The 21,778-nt window shown below is 38.5% G+C and overlaps 1 protein-coding gene across 2 annotated transcripts; it reads left to right on the forward strand.

Moving 5' to 3' along the window:
• Positions 1 to 5,962, forward strand: LOC112176481 (protein CROWDED NUCLEI 3). 2 transcript variants are annotated; one of them, XR_002926956.2, is made up of 8 exons: positions 1 to 456; positions 575 to 784; positions 868 to 1,121; positions 1,262 to 1,532; positions 1,616 to 1,699; positions 2,328 to 4,312; positions 5,192 to 5,331; positions 5,445 to 5,586. XR_002926956.2 is itself a non-coding variant. In XM_024314420.2 (8 exons), exons 1-8 carry the CDS (start codon positions 196 to 198, stop codon positions 5,688 to 5,690), a joined length of 3,456 nt encoding a protein of 1,151 aa, XP_024170188.1. In that variant the 5' UTR covers positions 1 to 195; the 3' UTR covers positions 5,691 to 5,962. The 2 variants fall into 2 exon arrangements, 1 of the variants encoding a protein (XP_024170188.1); XM_024314420.2 differs by having other exon boundaries at positions 5,187 to 5,331; positions 5,445 to 5,962.
• The last annotated feature ends 15,816 nt before the right edge of the window (positions 5,963 to 21,778 follow it).

Consider the following 21,778-nt stretch of genomic DNA (forward strand, 5'->3'; position numbering starts at 1 on the left):
ACCAAAAAAAAAACCCAAAAAAAAACCGTCTCAGAGACACCACCGAGAAAACTCGCAATACTCATCGGAGTTAGGGTTTCCGATCAGAAAGTTCAATCTTTTGCCATTTCCCACTCTCACTTCTCCTCAAATTGAACACCCAGTCCTCGACATTTTCGGGAACGCAGTTAGGGTTTCGGCATTAGCGGTTCCCAGATGTTCACGCCGCTGAGGAAGGCGCCGGCGACGCCGAGGACCACCGACAAGGGCAAGGCCGTGGCGTACGTCGACGGTCCTCCGCCGCCACTTGGTTCTCTGAGCGAAATCAGAAGCGGCGGCGGTGGGGCCAAAACGTTGCCGGATTTGGACAATGCCGATTGGAGGCGGTTTAAGGAGGTTGGGCTGCTCGATGAGGCGGCCATGGAGCGCCGGGACCGCCAAGAACTCGCCAATAAGGTCGCTAGGCTTGAGTCTGAGGTAAAGCCACCACCTTTTTCAAAATTTGATTACTGGTTTCTGCAGAACCCTAGAATTTGAGTAGGTTAATTTGCATTGTGAGGTATCTTATCAAGGGTTTGTTGTTGTTGTTGTGAAGCTTCATGATTACCAACATAGCATGGGGCTTCTCCTCATTGAGAAGAAAGAATGGGCATTGGAGCATGAGGAGTTGAGCCAAGCATTGGCTGAAACCCATGAGATTCTACACCGGGAGCAGAGGGCTCATCTGATTGCAATTTCGGAAGTCGAAAGGCGAGAGGAGAATTTGAGGAAGATATTGGTGGAGGAAAAGAGGTCTGCAGCTGAGGTATGCTTATCTGTCTCTGTTATTAATTGGTAGTTAAATATTCTGGAAATGTGTGTGAATATTGATGCATTTGATCATTGCAGCTCGAAAAGTCATTGCGTCAAATGCATGAGGAGTATACCCGGATAAAGCATGCATCTGAGGCGAAGGTGGCTGATGCGAATGCGTTGATTGTTAGTGTTGAAGATAAATCTCTAGTGACAGATGAGAAGTTTCTTGCTGCTGAAACCAAGCTTGCTGAGGCCAACAAAAAGAGTCTAGAGGTGGAGAGGAGGTTGCAAGAGGTGGAGACACGTGAGAGTGTGCTTCGGAGGGAGCAAGCGTCATTAAGTACAGAGTATGCTCTATACCCCATGAATACTTCACATTTAGGATATGCACATTACTATCATATGTAGCTGTTCTATTTTCGCAATGAATGTGAGATAGTCTTCTAGTTTGTTAAATCTGACTTGTGGATGTTGTTGTTATTATTAGGAGAGAGGCACACAAGACAACTTTTTACAGACAAAGAGAAGACTTGAACGAGTGGGAGAAGAAGTTAAAAGAAGGGGAAGAGAGGCTAAGCAATCTTCGTAAAATTTTGAATGAGAAAGAGGAAAAAACAAATGAAAACGATATGATTCTTAAGCAAAAAGAGAAAGACCTTTATGAGGCTGAAAGGAAGATTGAGTCTTCAAACTCTCTTTTGAAAGAGAAGGAAGATGATGTGAATAAACGCCAAGCTGACCTAGTCTCAAAGGAAAAGGTGTGTGTCTCTTGTCTACAAGAGCTATTTTATTTTTCTAGCAAGTTCAATCGCAGTTTTGCTCATTTCTGTTTTTATTGCAGGAGGTTGATTCAGCTTCATACATCTTAGAGACGAAGGAGAAAGAATTAAATGCATTGGAGGAAAAACTAAATTCAAGGGAAAATGTGAGTCCCAACTTCCAAATTCCGGATAGTTATTGATGACTAGCTGTACTCTGTTTTCCAAAGTGATACATTTTGTTAAGGTATTCTTAGGTTGTAATTCATATGTTGCCTAACTGAGCTAGTGATTTGGCAATTTGGTACAACAATATTTACCTTTGACTATTTGTTTGGAACCTTTGTATTCAATCCAATCTAAATTATAGTGCCTTTTTATTCAAATCAACCTCCTGCCAAATTCTGTAGTGCCTTTTTTATTTATCTTCTGGGATCTGTGCTTATATATGCAAATTGAAGCTATCTTTCCTTTTAGCATCTCAGCATGGTCTTGTTGAAAAGATTTGCTGGCATATGCGGGACTTATCCCTTCTTTAGTTGTAAGCTGGTTAGATCTTATTTGGAACTTGCTTTTTGTATTTAGGATGTATAGCACATCTCTAACATATGTAGCTACTATGTCCTGTGAATTATGATCATCCATTTGCTAACAGTTATGAAAGACTCTATGTAAGAGTTTGGGGTGTCTATGATTGAGTTATTGTGAGGGAGTTTAAAATGCTTGAATCTTCACTGCCATCCAATTGGGTTTACCATAAGTCTGACATTGTTGCTTATCTATGGTTTTTTACAGGTGGAGATTCAAGAGCATCTTGACCAGCACAGGGTCATTCTTGATAGAAAAATGCAGGCTTTTGAGTTGGGAATTGAGGAAAGGAGGAACTCTTTTGAGAAGGAACAGAGTAGCAAGATAGAAGCGGTGGAACAAAAGGAACTTGAAATCAGTCATAAGGAAGAAATGTTGAAGAAGCAAGAGAAAGCGTTGGATGAGAAATCAGAGAGGCTGAAGGAGAAAAATAAGGAAGTTGAAACAAATTTGAAAAATCTGAAGGAGAAAGAGAAGACCTTCAAAGCTGATGAGAAAAAGTTAGAGCTGGAAAGGCAGCAAATACTTACTGATATAGAGCACCTTCAGAATCTTAAAGATGAAATTCAGAAAATAAAAGACGAAAATGCTCAACTGGAGCAGCAAATTCGTGAAGGCAGAGAGAAGCAGGGAATTACCGAGAAAGAGAGGTCGGACCACGTACGTTTGCAGTCAGAACTGCAACAGGAGATAAACAATTATAGACTTCAGAATGAGTTACTTTTGAAGGAAGCTGAAGATCTGAAGCAGGAGAGGGAAAAGTTTGAAAAAGAGTGGGAAGATTTGGATGAAAGAAGAGCTAAAGTTGATGTAGAGCTTAGAAAAGTTGTTGAAGAGAAAGAAAAATTGGAAAGATTACAATGTATTGAAGCAGAGAGGTTGAAAGTAGAGAGACAAGCAGTGCAAGATTACAGACAGAGGGAGATGGAAAATCTCAAGCAGGAGAAAGAATCATTTGCAGCTAAGATGAGTAATGAGCAGATAGCCTTATCTGAAAAGGCCCAATCTGAGCATGCTCAAATGGTCCAAGATTTTGAGTCACGGAGAAGAGATCTTGAGATTGATATGCAGAATAGGCAGGATAAGATGGTAAAACAACTGCAGGAAAGGGAGAGAGCATTTGAGGAGGAGAAGGATAGAGAACATACTAATATTAATTTCTTGAAGGGAGTTGCTGATAAGCAAGGAGAAGAGCTATTATCTGAAAGGAATACGAATGAAAAGGAAAGGGAAGCACTTGCACTGCAGAAAAAGGAGCTGGAAGCGAACCAACTTGAAATGCGAGAAGACATAGATCAGCTTGACATGCTTAGCAAGAAGATCAAGTGCCAGAGGGAACAGCTGATTGAGGAAAGAGGTCGCTTTCTTGCCTTTGTTGAGAAGGTTAAGAGTTGCAAGGACTGTGGAGAAATAACAAGGGAATTTGTTCTCTCTGATCTCCAAGTACCTGGGATGTACCATGCTGACGCTGTTCCTGATTCTGAACATAAAGAGTCAGGATGGGGGAAAAAACTGCAACAGAAATGCAAGTTAGTAGTTTCCAAAGTAACATCAAATAAAATACATGTTGTATCTACCGAGTTACCACCACTATCGGCTATGCAGAAAGGAAAGGAACCCAACTTGCTTGCTGATGAGGAAGCAAGAGGTGCTAGCAGTCATGAAGAGCCACAGCCATCTGTTAGGAGATGTAATGACTCGGCCAATGCTCAAGCAGTCGTAAATGATAACAACTCTAAGAAGGTGGATGATGGGTATGCTCCATCAATTGACGATCACAGTTTCGTTGACAGCCAGGAGCAAGACATTCCAGAAGATTCTGAGCAATCAGAGCTGAAAAGTGGCCGAAGAAAACCAGCTAGGGGACGCAAGTCTAGATTGTCTAGAACACACTCAGTGAAGGAAGTTGTTGAAGACGCAAAGAAATTTTTAGGAGAAACTCCAGAAGCATCAAATGCAAGTTTGCTTAATGAGAGTAGTTACATAAATGAAGGTGATTCCAGTTTTACGAGCATTGGTCGGAAACGAGCCCGCCCTCAGAGCTCCAGGATAGAAAGCGAGCAAGATGATTGTGATAGCGAAGGACGTTCTGGTAGTGTCACAGCTGGTGGGCGTAGGAAGAGGCGCCAACCCGTTGCTTCAGCAGTGCAAACCCCTGGAGAACAGCGATATAATCTCAGACACCGCAAGACGTAAGTTCCTTAATGTTCTGTATGAAATCATATGGCGCAATGGCAGCTAATATGGAAGTAAATTTCAAAATAGTGTTTGCAGTTTGGCGTGATGATAATATTTTGACCCACTTGGACTGAGGATTTGGTAATTCAACTGGTGTCAAGTTCCAAGACCAGCATTTTATGTGTCTAAGTAGATGTATTGTGAGTCTTTGCTATGCTACATCCATTTTTGGGTTTGTTTCCAATTACTTAAGGTTTTTCGTACTATTGGGATTCCCAAAACGTTGTCAATTCCATAAATTAAACGTATTCTGAACTCTTTGTATATCTATTATGTTAATATAGATTGTTGGTCCCCTTTTAAATGCTCAAATTGAGTTGAAACTTGATAAGTTAAACCTGTACTTAGTCCTATAGCATTTTAGTTGGCTCTGCAACATACTTTTCTTCTTTTGAAAGAACTGTTGTTTGACCCTTACAAGGAATTGTTCTGGTTATGGATGACATATGAAATGAACATTTCGACCCAGAATAATTTATTCCAAGCTCCTACCAGTTGCATAACTGGTCATACTGGCTTAACTTCAGTGAGCCTTGAAGTGCCTTGTTCACTGTTTCTTTTCTCAAATGATGGTCCAAGAGCAATCAATCACTTGGGTTTCACTGAGTTATTGGTATGCAGAAAAAATTGATTGTTCTTTCCTATCATTTGATACAATTTTAACACAGACATCATCAAGATGATATGTTGATCCATGTTTGTTGTTGATAACTATGGAACTATATTCACGTTCTGGTGTTTTACATGTGACCTGGTCGACAGATTAAAGTATAATATGATTTCCATGTATGTTTAAGTATTGTAAAGTTTTGTATGAATGTTGTTCAGTGCAGGCACATTGGCAGGAACATCAGCAGCGCCTCACCTGAAAAGTACAAGGAAGGAAGAATCAAATCCTGAATCTGTTGGTGTAGACCTGATACAGGTCACAACATTAAAAACTGTGGAGTCAACAGAGGAGAGAGTTGTGAGGGTAATGTCCCCCAATTTTTTAGTTTTTGTTTCTTAAAATTTGTGATGGTTTGTAGCTGAAATTTCTGAACCTTTCTTATGAAGTTGTTGTAACTTCTCTTTGTTGTGGTACAGTTTGCAACACCAGAACCACAAGACACTGTTAATGGCAATGCTGATGCTGATGCTGATGCAACGAAGTTGGTTGAAGAGACAGAGTTGAGTACGGAAGTGAATGGCACAGAATCTAGTGGTGGCAACAGCACAGGCGGTGAGAGTGACAACAGCACAGGCGATGAGAGCGGCGATGACTATGATGATGAGGATCATCCTGGTCAAGCGTCAATAGGGAAGAAGATCTGGACCTTCTTCAGCACATGATGAGTCAATTTAACTTGAACAATTATTGAACACATCTTTGTAATGGCAATGACTTAGCTTCAGCATCTTTAGCCCTGTATTGAGTTAGCTTCAGTTAGTAGGCTCTCTTAGTTTTTTTTTTTTTTTTCCTTTTCTTTTCTCCTTATTTGCCTTGTAATCCCATTACCAGCTGTAGCTCCTGCAAATTGATAATTGAGCAGTCCGATTGTAGAAGTGTATAAAACAGCTCCTTGTTTCCTAATGAAGTAAGGTTACAGAATCAAGTTTTCAGATGATCTGTTTCAGTCGAAAGTTATCTTGTCTGCAGTTTTTGGTTAAACCTATTGCAGGGTGGCAGGGTCCATTGAAATCGTTTACTGCATCAAGCAGAAGCTGATTGAAAAGCACTCACAAGTGAATTATCTGGCTCCATAACTATTTTCAGTATTGGTAGAGGCTCCTCCAAGTCAAATTCTTAATGTGAATTCCTTTGTCAGTTCCATGATCTTCAGGAATGGATAATGTTATTTAGTTTGTTCATAGTTTGTAGCCATTTGTGTTGTATCAACAAACTGCAATAACCTGCACTCAACTGTCTCTGGATAGAGTGATCTTTTGGTGGTCACTTTACCATGCAAAGAAATGTAATCTGTGTGTATGCAAACTAGACCTAGACACCTAGTTGCAACTTGCAACCTTAAATTAAAATTATAAACTTCAATTGAGTTCATGAAGGTATTAATTAGTAGAAGTTTATTATCGAGTGAGCGCGGTTAAATATCTCTCGTCCTCTTTTTCATCAGTTCATTGGCTCTCGGCTACTCAATGGGGTAATTGTCGTGTCCTCCTAGCCAAAATGCATCTCCTTGTTTCCCAAATCTTTCGGTAAGGAAACTAGGTCTCTGACAAGTTAGCCAATTTCGGTGCCAATAATGAGGGTGTCCATTTGTGGGATTCTCGTCACCCTTGCACTTATGCCGCTTATATCAGTAACTTAAATGGCTTGCCTTGGTATCAATCACGTAATTGTTCTGCCTACTGAATTGAAGCTGGTATCTGTCTAACATGTGTTTCTCCTGGAGTAGTCCAGACAAATGTAGCATCTTGATGTGTTCCCCCATCTTGTTACTTTGAAGTAGGATTTAATTCTTGGTAACTATAGGCTTTTTGATTGACGGTCTAGTTAGAATTACCTTAGAGATTTCAGTTTCAAATCTGCTACACGCGCGCGCACAGAAATTCACACATCACATTCTGTATCCTTTAAACTAAGTCCAAGACCAAGATCAAAAGATTTATGTACTTCTCTACATATGACCTGTTGCAATTCCAATGCGATGCTCTGTAGTTTTATCAATTGAGTCTCCTGTTGTTTGATATCCAATAAATTGCTGACGATCTTCCCAGAATCGTTCAAGATGGCTATTGTTTGATACCCCACATGAAGGTGATTCTTTTTGCTATGTGTATACAGAAATATGACATATAATATATATATATATATATATATATATATATATATATATACAGATCCTGTCCAGAGCGAGGCATCGCTTTGAAATTTTAGAGCGAGGTTAGGGTTTAGGGTCACTTTTCGGTCGCATATCCACATCTCAACCGTTCAGTTTTTAGGTACTAATGTATAGATCATCTCTGCAAAATTTCAACGAAATTGATGGTCTTTAAGGCATTGATAACTGCCTTAAAGCTAGTACGGTTCAGGTTGGACAGATTCAGTTCGTCCATTGGATTAAGCGAGTTAGATACCTTAAAGACCATCAATTTGGCTGAAATTTTGCAGAGATGATCTATGCATTAGTACCTAGAAACTGAACGGTTGAGATGTGGATATGCGACCGAAAAGTGACCCTAAACCCTAACCTCGCTCTGAAATTTCAAAGCGATGCCTCGCTCTGGATAGGATCTGATATAATTTCAGAGCGAGGTTAGGGTTTAGGGTCACTTTTCGGTCGCATATCCACATCTCAACCGTTCAGTTTTTAGGTACTAATGTATAGATCATCTCTGCAAAATTTCAACGAAATTGATGGTCTTTAAGGTATCTAACTCGCTTAAACCAATGGACGAACTGAATCTGTCAGTCAAATTGATGGTCGTTAAGGCATTGATAACTGCCTTAAAGCTAGTACGGTTCAGGTTGGACAGATTCAGTTCGTCCATTAGTTTAAGCGAGTTAGATACCTGAAACACCATCAATTTCGTTGAAATTTTGCAGAGATGATCTATACAGTAGTACCTAAAAACTGAACGGTTGAGATGTGGATATGAGACCGAAAAGTGACCCTAAACCCTAACCTCGCTCTGAAATTTCAAAGCGAGGTTAGGGTTTAGGGTCACTTTTCGGTCTCATATCCACATCTCAACCGTTCAGTTTTTAGGTACTACTGTATAGATTATCTCTGCAAAATTTCAACGAAATTGATGGTCGTTAAGGCATTGATAACTGCCTTAAAGCTAGTACGGTTCAGGTTGGACAGATTCAGTTTGTCCATTGGTTTAAGCGAGTTAGATACCTTAAAGACCATCAATTTCGTTGAAATTTTGCAGAGATGATCTATACAGTAGTACCTAAAAACTGAACGGTTGAGATGTGGATATGAGACCGAAAAGTGACCCTAAACCCTAACCTCGCTCTGAAATTTCAAAGCGATGCCTCGCTCTGGATAGGATCTGTATATATATATATATATATTATATGTAAGTCTGAAGACCACCAGATGCAAGCATTCTTTGATCTTAATTATTGCGAAGTTAACAAGCAGTCTTCTACTGGCCTAGGGTAATCAACAGCAGTAACGAGTGATGATGTCATGACTCAAAGAATAAACTCATCTCACCAAAATTATGAACAGAACTCCTATTGGGTGAGAGTTTAGATAACAAGGTACTAAAATAGGGGATGAGGGATTGTGAAAACCGGCCTTGTGATGATTTATTGCAATGCAGGCTCAAGGAGTGCTCTCTTTGCAGCCACTGATCCTCAGGTTCTAGAGTTCTGTCAATTGTTGAAACCATATGACTGTCCTGTTTGTGCTTTCGTTTCTCAAGATTGCAATCCAACAAATCCTTCCGAAGAAGCTCATGATGTTGACACTTTCAATTGTGGGAAAAAACATTCGAGATGATTGGCCTTCCTTTCGATGTTGTGGAGAGGCTTACAGGAGGGGAAGAATTTGCACGCAGATATGGGGCTCATAGTGAGTAACCTGATTTTACAATACCAAAGTTCTGTGCCCAATGTATAGAAGGTTGTTTTCATGCATAGTCGAATGCAGAGAAATGTCATTCAGTTTTGCAATAGAAAGAAAGTGAGTACCACAAGCATTCTGATTGCGGTAGGAACTTGAAGAAATGGTTCTTCATTATAGACCATTATACTTATTAAATTTGTGTTTTCAAGGGCATGACCATAGAAACAGATCAGATCTGATCTTGTACAATGATTCAGTCACCTGTTTTGTAAAAACTAATGTCTACATAGACTATCTTGTCAATTTAAAGGAGTCTAGAAACACAAGGATTATCTAAAATGAGTTGTTGATCGCCTTTAGGTATCTACATGCCCTTATTATGTGGCATGGATGGTAAAGTGCATCCATCTTCGTGCTGTTGACCATAAACCAAGCAAGTACAGCTTTTCTTCTCAATGTCCATGTTCAGGAGTAATTTTTGATTTGTTACTTACCCTGCTTGCTTGTTGACCTCGGTTGGATTTCTCATCTTATTGCACTAGATGTAAGTCGGTGATTTTTCTTCGTTGTCAAGGAATACTAAATGAATGGTGTCTAAACTCTTTGACTGTGGAAAGTATCAAAGGAAGTTTATAGTGAAGAAAAAAAAAATGGACTCTGTCTGATCGGGATCCAGGACATATGTTATTGAAAAAATGAATCCTAAATTTGTTTTCAATCATTGTTAAATGGATTCTGCTACAACTTGAGCTGTCTTTGTTTTTGTTTTTGAGAGAGTCTGAGAATATCATAGCAAGTATTGTTGGGTGCTTGTTTGACCTCTAAATTTCTTGGATTCTGTTAGGCACCAATATCTATATGCAAATAAAGGAATTTTGGAGCACCAACATTGATATTCATCTCCACCACAGATAAAAATTGTGACTTTATGATGGATTGGGTATGAGTCAGTATTCCTTTTGTTTATCTCGTCTTAGGGAACCTAATTAATGAGCACCGGTGCTTAAACAGTTAAGTAGGTGTATATGTTGGGTGCTGTTATTCTAGTGTTGGCTGTTGTATTCACACTTTCATGAAGTTTCTGGAACCGAAACTATGGAATTTATCTCTGTGCAGACACTATGACTTGATTAATCCTATAATGTGCATCTCCCCTTGTCCAAAATAGAAGCTGGCAGCTGAGATGCAACCAAAGGAATACACACGGAGGTATTTAGTGAGCCAATTTTCTTTCTGCTGTTAATGATTAGTATTGGGAATTTGGGATTACTGAGTAGTTTTAGATCTTCCTCCAGTTTTGGTGTATTGATCCCAATTCTTATGCAACCATGAAATTTAAAATAAGAGTTGGGGAAGAACTGGATTAGATTGTCTTATGAATTCTGAATGTGTTTTCTGATATATGCTGAAGATATAATGTCCATATATGCATTTGTGTATCTTATCTTTTTCTGATTTGTTACCTTGGTTGGTGTTACATATTAGCTTGGTATCTTATCTTCTTCTGATTTTTTAGCTGAGAGAAGGTGTTAGATATTAGCTTGGTTGCTTCTTTATTACCTTGTTTGGTTCCCTAGTGTCATCAGATTGGCCATGCATCCAATGTGATACAATTCTTATCAGATTACCCAAGACTGGTGACATTTTAACATGTTTGTCATGTTAGAGTGTAGAAATTGTAGTGTTGGCTTGGAAGATATAGTTTTGATTGGATTACTGATTATATAGGTTGTTAACCGGTTTGGTTTGAGATTCCCTCTCTATGAGTAGAGCTGTCTCTGCTTAATATATTGTTGTGTGCGAGATTCTCTGCTTAATATATTTACAGACAAGTGATTTTGTAGGTAAGAGGATATAGGTGATTCGGTTGTGAAGTAACTGATCTTTTCTTTGCGAATATATTCCTGAGTGTTTTGAGAAAGGATCAGTGTTTTGTAGGCAAATTCTAATTCACACAAACCAAAAATCCATTTGCATTTAACTCATTTACAAGGATGTCGGTCTTCCTCGATTAACACTAAAAGTGGTGAGAAACCGCCTCCTAAACTCCAAGTCAGATATACATTTTTCTTCCTGTTGCATAGTTATATTCTGTAGACACCAGGATTTTATCCCAATTATGCCTTCTCACCTTCTGTAAACCATTATATACTACATGGCAATCTTGTATTCTCCTTTCAACAATGTGACAATTGAAACAAACAATACTTAAATTGTGGAGAAACTCATACCCAGATCATACCATGCAAAAGTTTCTAGTAGTGATCATGTAGCTTATGTTTTTAGCAGGTTATCATGCCCTCGAAAGCACTCCTTTTGGGTTTCTTCATAGCAATTTGTTGCTCCTCTATGCCTTTAAATGTCATTTCATTTGCTTCAGTTATAGCCTGAATATTGTTTTGTACTTCTTGGTGTATTGTTTCATCTTCATCTTCTACATCATTTCTCTGTAAATCACAGCATCAATGCATCATATTAGAGCAATTGAAGTAAAATCAGGAGCAACTGAATGAAGTGGCTCCTCAGATAATTAGATATAAATTTTACCTGGTCTTAAAAGAGAAGGACTGTAATGATTCACCCAAAATGCAGTTTGACTGATATGGTGTGAAGTTAATCAAAGAGGAATTGCTGATGCAAGTCTGGTGTTGACTGAGGAGTTGACTTTCGGAAATAGATGTGGAAGCAGAGAGTATGATATGTAGAGAAATCATTGTGAGGTCTATCTGAGTGTGATAGGTATGCATTTGAGTAGTGGCATGAGAATGTGCCAGTTACAAGCTAGCTAATGCATTGGTCTGCAGGTGTTGACCATGTCGTTGACTTTATGATATAGGTGAAGATGGAGCATTAGCCAAAGTACTGAAGGTGGAGGGCTTCATATATGATATGTCTGAGGGTGAATTTAGATCAGTAGCTAATTGATGGCAGAGGGACTGAGGGACACTATTGGTAGCAGATAGTGTCATTTTGCTGATGTTGATCAAGATGTTGACACTATTGGTAGCAGATAGTGTGTCATTTTGCTGATGTTGACCAAGATGTTGGCTTTCATAAGTGAATGAAGAATAAGTAATTGTTGAATTGATTGTTGCAGTCTCACAATGAACATTTGCTAACTGTGTATGAATTCACCTTTGCTTATTATGTTGTGAAAGAGCTTCTTGAGTTGATTTGTCAGCATAAATGAACCTTACAATTTTGTCTTGCAAATGGAAAATTTTATTCGGTATGTTGAAACGAACCAATAGATTGAGGCAGTTAGATTTATCTGAACCTTAAAGTTGACTGACCAGTTCCCCCCTTGGCCACTTTTGAAAAAGCATATAGAGGACGGAAGTAAGTGTTCCTGTGAAACTTGGGGAAACTATATATCACTTATTGAAAGGTATTTTTGATACACATGTTCACTGTTGATTGCAGTTGTCTTGGCTATTATTTGATCAGGTTAGAAAGCTTAAGTGAATGAAACCATATTGTGACGATTTTGCGAGGGAGTTTACCAATTCCTGCATTGATGTCGAGTCAATCCACTGTTCTTTTGTTATTTTTCGTTTGTTCTACTGTCTTGATCTTAGTTGTTTTAAAGTACAATTTCTGTGCATTGGTTTGCCTTTATATTCGTTCTCCTCTTAATTTATTTTGCCACAAAAGAATCTTTTTGTTTTTAGGTTTCTTGCTAATCAATGTGAAGCTGACAGAACTTCTGCTCCTGAATCATTACTAAGCAGGATCTGAGATTTTGCAATTTTTCTTTCAGAATTTAAAAATTAAGATGATCCTGAATAACTATTCTCTACTGATTCATGCTTCCTGCAGAGTTGTACGGGTGTATTTATCAATTTCTTAGTGTGTTTTAAGTCCATATGCACACATATGTCAGAAGCATTGATGCTCTTAGGCCTAAGTATATCTCATTTTTATGTTATTGATGACTTGACCCATATATGTCAAAGTGAAAAGCTCTGAAAAAGTTTATTATGTCCATGCCTTGTAGGAGCTTCTCTTTAGAGGAAAATAGAAGGAGAAAGACAGAGAAAAAAGAGAATAGGGTAGCATTGATTTCATTTGCTATTAGGCATGCCTAATGCTTCTGCATTTAATTTGTCATTTACCTTTTACTTATTTCTTTTTAAAGAAGCTGTTTCAAGCAATGATCTTTGAACATATTAGCAAGTTCTGATCCCACACCTAACAACTTGTGCATAATTTTGTTAATAACTTTCCATATGTTAAATTCAATATTGTTCACTCACTGACCAGTCCACTGCGTGTTCCGAGTTTCCTATCGCATATGCATAGGGAGCAGCAGGTTTTCTTCCCCTGTCAAAATCGATGAACCAGAATCTCTCCTGCACAAAAATGCATCAAGTTTTTCATCTCCAAGTAAGTGCCATTGGCCCACTACAGATGCTAGGAATTTGCAGGGTTTCCTTAAGAAGTTGAGTTGGAATCTTGTAAGCAATGTCTTAAGAAGATGCGACAAAGTTAACGGAGAGTCAATGCTGAAAATTCATAGGAGATTTTGTTTTTTTGTTTTTTTTTTTGGGAAATGATCATTTACCCAATTTTAGCTAAAAAATTGCCCACTTACCCAAACACTCTAAAGAGATTATTTCCCTAATACCCAATTAAGTATTTTTTAATTCATTTGGATTTATTTTTGGGACAATTTTGCCCTCTCCTTCTTTGTCACTTAGAGAAAGAAGTCATTGGAGACCTTGCTTGACTCCGGTGACCCGACTCCGGCGACCGGTGACCGGACTCCGGTGATTGGTCACCGGATTCCAGCGTCTGAATTTATTGCCCCATAATAATACCCAGTAACCATATTATTACCCCCCCCCCAGTAATCATATTATTGCCCCATAATACTCATATTATTGCCCCCTAATACTCATATTATTGCCTCCAATAATCATATTATTGCCGTCCAGTGAATTGTATAAACTCCCAAAACCAAAATGAATACACCACAGGCACAATTGATCAATTTATATGCATATTATTGCCCTCCAATATTCATATTATTGCCTCTCAATAATCATATTAATGCCCCGCAATAGACATGTATAACTACTTAATAAAACTTTTTTTCATTTTCTTTCTTCTTTCCTTATAAGCCTTCTGCCAAATTTACCAATAAAAAAAAAAAACAGAACCACTATGACTACTCCTTTGACTGCCACGTCATCATTCTCCTTCTTCTTCATCATCATCTCCATCAACATCTCCGTCTCCATCTCTCTCTCTTCCATTTTCAAACCCCACCAGAATCCCCCAACCCTAGAGCCCAACACGACCCTAGATCCTCGTCCCCAAAACTATGCCGTTTGAAATCAAGTGTGTCGGCGGAGGGATGGGACTGGATCGACAAGAACAATCTGGCCAAGGATTACCCGACGGATTTCGGACTAGTCCGGATTGACTGCGCCTGTGAGACGTCTGGAGGTGGCCGGACGACCTGGAGGAGGCTTTTCTGAGAGGAGAGAGAGAGAGTCTGGCAGTCGGCCGGAGGTAGAGAGATAGAGAGAAACTGGAGGTGGAGATCGGAGATCGGAGATCGGAGATCGGAGAGAGAGAGAGAGAGAGAGAGAGAGAGAGAGAGAGAGAGAGAGAGAGAGAGAGAGAGAGAGAGAGAGAGAGAGAGAGAGAGAGAGAGAGTCTGGGAGGAGAGAGGGTCTGAGAGATGAGTTTCAATTTAATTAATAGGGGCAAAACTGTCAATAGATGTTAGAGTTGGTAAATGGGGTTAAAAAACTCTTAGTGGAGTAAGTGGACAATTTTTAAGCTGAAATTGGGTAAGTGGTCACGGCCCCCTTTTTTTTTTTTGCAGTTTATAGCTACATTACTACGTATGGATTGAGTTAGGATTGCAAAGCTAGTAGCATCTTTTACCATATGAATCTGTAAGGAAAAAGGGAAAAGAAGAAAAGTTGTCCACTATGATCTACAACTTCTTTTTCCCCTTACACACATCCTTTGAATGTTTTCATTCATGTATTGATTATTTCTTCGAAGAATTTGATTTGTGTAACCAGTGAGGAGAGAAAAACCAATGCAAAGTTGATATGATTTCATTAAAGAGTTTTTTTTTTTTTTTTTGGAAAAATTGATTTACAACTAATGTATTGGATTAACCAATTAATTGGTTCAAAAAATGTTCAGTGGCATCAATATATGTTGTTGGTTAGTTGGGAAAAGATCCTCTATGTTGTTCAATGGTGACGGTAATAAGGGGTGTAGTTGAGAAGACCACCACCCCAGGAGGCAGCATCAAATCCAGGTAAGGTTTGAAGTTGGCTAAGAATGGTGCACCAACTTGGCTCCAAATCAAGAGTTGGTTTCATACTATTAAGCGCAAGCTGAGCTTGTCGTTGTCTTTCCCTTTCTTGCCTCTTTTGCTTCTCTTGTTCAACCTCATCAGCCTTTTCTTTTTGTTGTTGAAGACTGATTTGGGCTTATTTCTGCTTTTGTTGTTGAGATATTTACTCATAAACTCTTGATAGTGGCTTTTCCTGTACTTAGTGAGAGCCTGTTTTACTGGATCAAGTACTCCAAACTTAGTTTCTATTAGTGCTTTGTTGTCACAACCACAATGACTGATACTAGATGTAGAAGTAGAAGGGTCTCCAAGTCCAACCCTTTTGGTTTCCTCAATGTCACCTGAGGAGACTCCCTTGAAGCGCTTACGGGAAATTGTACTATGTGTTAACGTATGATATGCATATAACTACCTTAAAGTACTCAAAATAGTAAAATTAGTCCTCAAACTGGTAACATAAGTCCTCAGTGGTAAATTTTCTTAGTTGCCACATGAGTCTTCAAGTGGTAAAATGAGTCCTTAAAGTGGTGAAAATAATTTATGTATGAGAAATACTAACATACAAAAGCCTTCTTAACCACCAACTGATTTTGCTTGGATTCACAGACAACCGTAGGGGCTTGTTTCTCTGTTTTTCTTGTCATCTTGTTGATTTGCCCACCACTACTTTTTGCTTTCTCTGAAGAACAAGGATCTAAGCCGCTTTGTTCAACAACAACCCCTTAATAATGGGTTTCATTTTTAATTTTGATGGGCCAATTCTGACGAAACCTCTGCTACTTTTGCCGAACATCTTCATCGTGGCACAAGATCAACAATGGATTTAATTCACAATTGGGTTCTTTCCCAATTCAGTTTGGTATTGAACAAGTAATTTCACCCAGAAAATTGTAGATCGATCAATCAACAAGCAAATAGCAAATAGAAAATTAGGGTTTTTTGGGTTACTGGAAAATTGAAAATTGAGAGAACGAGGAGAGAATTGAAGAATTAAGAAGATGGAGAAAGAATTGCAGTATTGAGAGAGAGAGAGAGAGAGAGAGAGAGAGAGAGAGAGAGAGAGAGAGAGAGAGAGAGAGAGAGAGAGAGAGAGTTGCATGCAAGCGTAGTGAAGTGAGTTACTACACTCCTAAGTAGTAATATATAAAAGTGCGTCGGGGTGGTTCCAACTGTTTCGCATGCTTCTACAACGATCACAAACTGATATTTTATCTAAGATTTGAATTTCAAGATCAAAGCTTTAACATGACTGTTTTTTTTTTTAAAATTTTTTTTTTATCCGGAATGATTTTTGCGACCTCAGGAGGCGATGGTCGATTTCCCCCAATTCTCCATTTTCTTCAATAAAAAAACATCTGTTTCCTAACCTCAATGAAGCAGTTGAAGGAAGCGAGGAAGGAACAGTTTGCCAGCCTTTGTTGAAGAGGCCGGTGAAGGCTACATGTCGGGATCATCCGGATCCCCTCCAGTCTATGCTGGCGAACCGTGAAGCTTTCCAGTTGTCTGCCAATCTTAATCCGCCAAGATTTGTCTTTGGATCAAACACTTGCCGGAGGGAGAGATGCTGGAGATAATAGAAGGATTTGAGTATCAAAAGGTCAGCGGGACAGTGAATGCCACCAAGTCTATACAGGGGTTCACAAAAGTTTAACGGAGGCGGATGAAAAAATTAAACTACAGTGATTATGAGTTGCTGGTCGAATGGAGGGATGGAAGTCTCTGGAAAGATCTGGGCATTTGATTTGACGATGAAATCTCATAAGCTGATCAAGTTCGAGTGACTCAAGAGGCTACTCTTCATGGAATAGAGATTATTCGCTAAGGTGAGCTTCGAAGATTCATCAGTATTTACGTTAGTTCTTGTTAGTTTTTTCTTATAGATCTAGTCAGTTTCCTATTGGATTAAGGGGAAAAATGCAAATAGTACTTTACTTTTGCTTCATTCATAATTTTTTTTTTAAAGAAGAGTTTCATTCGTAACTTTGGTATCTCAAGTTTAAAAAATAGAGAAATTTTGAAAAATGACCAAGATTAGGTCTTTAAGTTTGTTTTTAACATTATTTTCTAAAATCATAAAAAATAACCATATGGTGAGTGAAAATGTTTTAATCATCGCTTAATAAATTTGTAATCACTCTATTTTTAACATCTCATCTTCATCTTCTTTTTTTCTTTCATCTAGCTTATCTTTAAGCTTTTGTTGTTATTTTTCTTTTTTGATCATTTTCTTATACTCCCTATATGATATGGATAAAATCATCATCCTCAACTTCTCACTTCCCACCCTCATCCTCCAAGCAAATGAACTTTCGAGTGAATTAATTAAACAAAAAATAAAATTTACAAGTAGTAAATGAATTTGTTTTTTTATTTGAATGAGCATACGAATGAACAAACAAAAATTTGCATAGTCTCCCCTTCGTAAGTGAGAGGTTGTGAGTTCGACTCACGAAAGACTAGTTGTACTATTTGAGTTGTTTCTTTGATTAAAAAAAAAAATGCAATTGAATGAACGATAAAAATTACCCTAATTTATTCGGTGGGTAACTTTTTTTCAGTCATTCAATTGCAAATATTTGTTCGTTCACTCGTTCAAATAAAAATTGAGACAATCAGACAATGAAATCAAACAACCCTAAATTAAAGATTTGCAACAAATGTAATCGCAAAGCCACCATTAATTAATTAATTAATTCTAAAAAAAATCATAAATTGGGAAAAAAATGCAAATAGGTCCTAACGTTTGTTTCATTAGTAACTTTAGTATCTCAAATAGTTTAAAAAATATCACATTAGTAGCTGATGTTCTTGCCCCGACCCAACATAAGTACTTGGAATCCATTTGGTCGTTACGGCGTTATCCCAAATTCAAATTTGTAAGAATACTTTGGTCTATTCCTATGGTGTCTCTAACCCTATCCGTTTTCCCAATTTGGAGAACTTTGACAGTCAATATCCTCGACTTCCCTGTGGTCTCGGATTGTTTCAAAAACGAAGCAAGAGAGAGAATTAAAAGAGAGAAGCTTCCGTAGTGTGGTTTTCTGGTTTTTCCAGCTGCTCCGGCCATCAATGGGGACGAGTAAGGTATTGAAATTGATCAACTCATCATGTTCAACAAGTCTGTGCTTTTGGTTCTGAATTTTTGTTCATGTTTTAAGATTTAAGATTTTCTTGGTTTCTCAGCCACCGTTTGTTCATTGTTGTGCCGCGGCGGTTTGGTGTTCTTTGGGCCATTTTTAGACCATAAGGTAACACCACTGAATGTGTTTTGATCATTGGTTATTAAGCTAGAGAACCTGCAAAATTGGAGGCTTCAGTTTGGGATATTGACTGTCAGGGTTGTCCAAATTAGGGAAACGGATAGGGTTAGAGACACCATAGGAATGGACTAAAGTATCCTTACAAATTTGAATTTGGGATAACTCCGTAACAGCCAAATGGATTCCACTTACTTATGGTGGGTAAGAACATCAGGTACTAATGTGATATTTTTAAACTTGAGATACCAAAGTTACTAATGAAACTAACATCAGGACCTATTTGCATTTTTTCCCCAATTAATAATGGCTTTGCAGTTACATTTGGGGAAAATCTTCAATTTAGGGTTGTTTGATTTCATTGTCTCAATTCTAGTTTGATATTCAATTCTTTGTAGATAATTGGAGGGTTCATTGCCTCAAATGAATCTGTAATTTTCATCATAGAGATTTAGCAGATGATGATTTCTTGGATTTGTTGGAATTGATTTCAATTAGATTAAGAGTACACTATGCCAATAATAGCTTCAGACGACAGATGATATCTGTCTTCTGATATGCAAATTATCTGTTGTGTATTCAGCTGCCTTCTCTTACAGCATCAGACGGCAGATATCCTCCGTCGTCTGTCCTCATTCACACAACAAAAGTTTCGCAAGGCTCTGTTGTCTGAACAACCCAACATTGAAGGATTTTAGACTTTCTGTTGTTATTGATCACATAAAGCGACACATTAATTGTGAGCCCTGGAAAAATGTGTCCAGCCTAGTGGGGATCGTACGGTAAATTATTTAACGATCTCGATAAACGTTAAGGTGTTCAAGAAATTTTTCAGAAAATTTCATAAAGTGAAATCCGCGATTTAAGAGTTGGATAATAAAGTATACGACATGACGAGTTCGTGGAAATTTTCGGGAGATTTTTCAGACACCCGAAGTGTTTATAATGAATTTCCGAAGTTTGGAAATTATGGAAATTCATTTAAATGAAAAGAAATTTCCGCGGTGCAATCTTGGCCATCCATCCACCCACCTCTTGATCATGGCCGTTCACTGTTAGTTGGACCGATCCTATATATAGTGTTGGATCAGATGGAAGATCCAGATTGATTGAGAGAGAGAGAGCTCGGTGCTCTCTGACCCGGACACAGCACGACCCGAGAGAGAGACCGACCGGAACTTCCACGTCTGGCCACCCCACGTCGGTGCGCTACCACCCACGTCTTCGTCTATGCGTCGCCTACCTCCCTGTAGCCTCTGATCATCCATGCATCGACTGTGAACGGAGAATCGACGATTGGAAGCTCCAAGACTTCTCCGGCGAGTTCTGCAATTTCTGGGGATTCCAGCCACCATCTGGGCTGTAATTGGTATGAAACTTCATCTCCTCGTCATGGTATACATGCCTATGTAATTAGTTTTCAAAATGGATGATGTTTTGACAATTTTGGTTTCTGGGTTCATCTCGGTTCTACCGTGTTCTTCAGCATCGGCGACTTTTCCAGCATTTCTGGTCTGGGTTTCGGCTTCGGTTGCAGCTCTAGACGAGATATTGTGAAGCTTTCTGGGTTGTAGCATGAGGGATCATCAGCTCATCATTTTCCCGGTCCCGGCAGTGCGTTGGGCTCGGTTGCAGTCGACTTCCGAAGGTATAACTCGACTTCTTGAGTGGAAGTTTGGTCCTTGTTGGGTAAATTGGAATCTGTTGCTGGTATTGAAACTTTGGAATCGATTGTTTGTGTGTGCAATGGATTGTGGAGTTGTGGCGGAGCTCGGGTTGTCTGGGTTGTGTGTTTAGTTTGTTAAGTCGTTGTAGTTAGCAAGCTGGAATATATTTTGACTTGAAAGTGGTTGCCTTGTTGAATGGGTATTGTGTTGTATGTTTGAATTGTGGCCGTCTTATAAATTGGTTGTGGAATAATCGAAAAATGGTCAAGTTATGAAGCTTGGGTGTCTTTCGTAATTATGAGTATATCTTGTATGAAAATTTGGAAATACACCGTAATTCTATTAGAATTGTTATCCGACGAAATTTGAGTTAGAAATAAAGTTGAGTGTTAAAGTGATAATAAGTAGAGAGAAAAGAAAATTTTATGGGGAAATGATCATTTCCCCAATTTCTGGGACATTTAACCCCATTTACCCAAACACTCTAAGAGATTGCCGACTTAGTCATCAGTTTTTATTTTTAAACCCCAATTACCCAACCTTTTCAACACGTGCCTGTTTTATTCAATTTTCCTGACGCTTTTTCCCCTCTATAACTGAAACGCTTTCAAATCATAACAGAAACGTGATTTAGGGAGCGAAGCTCTCCGATTTTAGAGAGAGAGGTTCGGCTGTATTTGTAGAGAGAGAAGCCCCCTAGTTTTTGAGAGTGGAGCTCTTTCATTTTAGAGAGAGAGAGGAGCTGTGCGATTTATATAGACAGGAGAGAGAAGCTCCCTGGTTCCGGTTTGTGAAGTTTTCCGGCGATTTCGGTGTGTGAAGCTTTTGCGATTTGTATTTATAGCTGGCGGTAGAAGTTTTGCGATTCATAGAGAGAGAAATTCTGCTGCGATTTTCACATGGATCGTGATCCAGATACTCTTTGTGTTCCTCCACTGCGGTTTGCTTTTGTTTCTTTAGCTCTATCTAATCCGTTTGGCTTTTAGCTCTGTTTAATATGTTTGATTTTAGGAATTTTTTGTACAAATTGTTGTCTTATTTTCGAACTGATTTTTCTGAATCAGAGCTTCCAGGTGTTTGTTTTGGTTTTGAATTGTTTTTGTAATTTTGATTTGAACTTCCAGGTGTTTTTCAGTGCATTGTGTTAGTTTTGAGTTTCTGTATTAATTTTTTCGTGTTTCTTTTGGTGAATTCATGTTTGCATTTTGGGTTTGAGCTGTTTCCGAAGTGTTGCGGTAGTTCTGATTATATTCTTGGGAGGCAGTAATATTTCTAGTGGGGGCCAATAATGTTGTTCGACGATATTTTAGTATCTATAATTGTTGCTTACTGATGCTTTATTTGAATGCATTGCAATTTATTACATCTTACAAATTTTTTTTGGCTGTTTTGACTATATTATTGGGGACTAGTAGTGTGTGTATTGGGGGGCAGTAATGTTTTTATGTGTTATTAAGTCGTTGTAATTGTTGTTTAGTTATCCTTTTCATTATTTTAAAAGTAATTTGGTACTGCTTCTATTTCGTTTTGGTAGGTTTGATTAAATTATTGGGGGGGGGGGGGGGCAGTACTCAGTTTATTGGGGGGCAGTAATATGTGTTTTAGGTTTAATAATAGATTCGTTTACCTGTATTTTCTTCGCAGGTCT

The sequence above is a fragment of the Rosa chinensis genome, chromosome 7 (genome assembly GCF_002994745.2).
Source record: "Rosa chinensis cultivar Old Blush chromosome 7, RchiOBHm-V2, whole genome shotgun sequence".
Taxonomy (NCBI): Eukaryota; Viridiplantae; Streptophyta; class Magnoliopsida; order Rosales; family Rosaceae; genus Rosa; species Rosa chinensis.

Excerpts from the sequence above, each read along its gene's own strand:
- LOC112176481 (XM_024314420.2), top strand. The coding sequence starts at position 196 with ATGTTCACGCCGCTGAGGAAGGCGCCGGCGACGCCGAGGACCACCGAC. Across the intron at positions 457-574 it reads TCGCTAGGCTTGAGTCTGAG|CTTCATGATTACCAACATAG; the intron begins GTAAAGCCACCA and ends GTTGTTGTGAAG. Across the intron at positions 1,533-1,615 it reads ACCTAGTCTCAAAGGAAAAG|GAGGTTGATTCAGCTTCATA; the intron begins GTGTGTGTCTCT and ends TTTTTATTGCAG.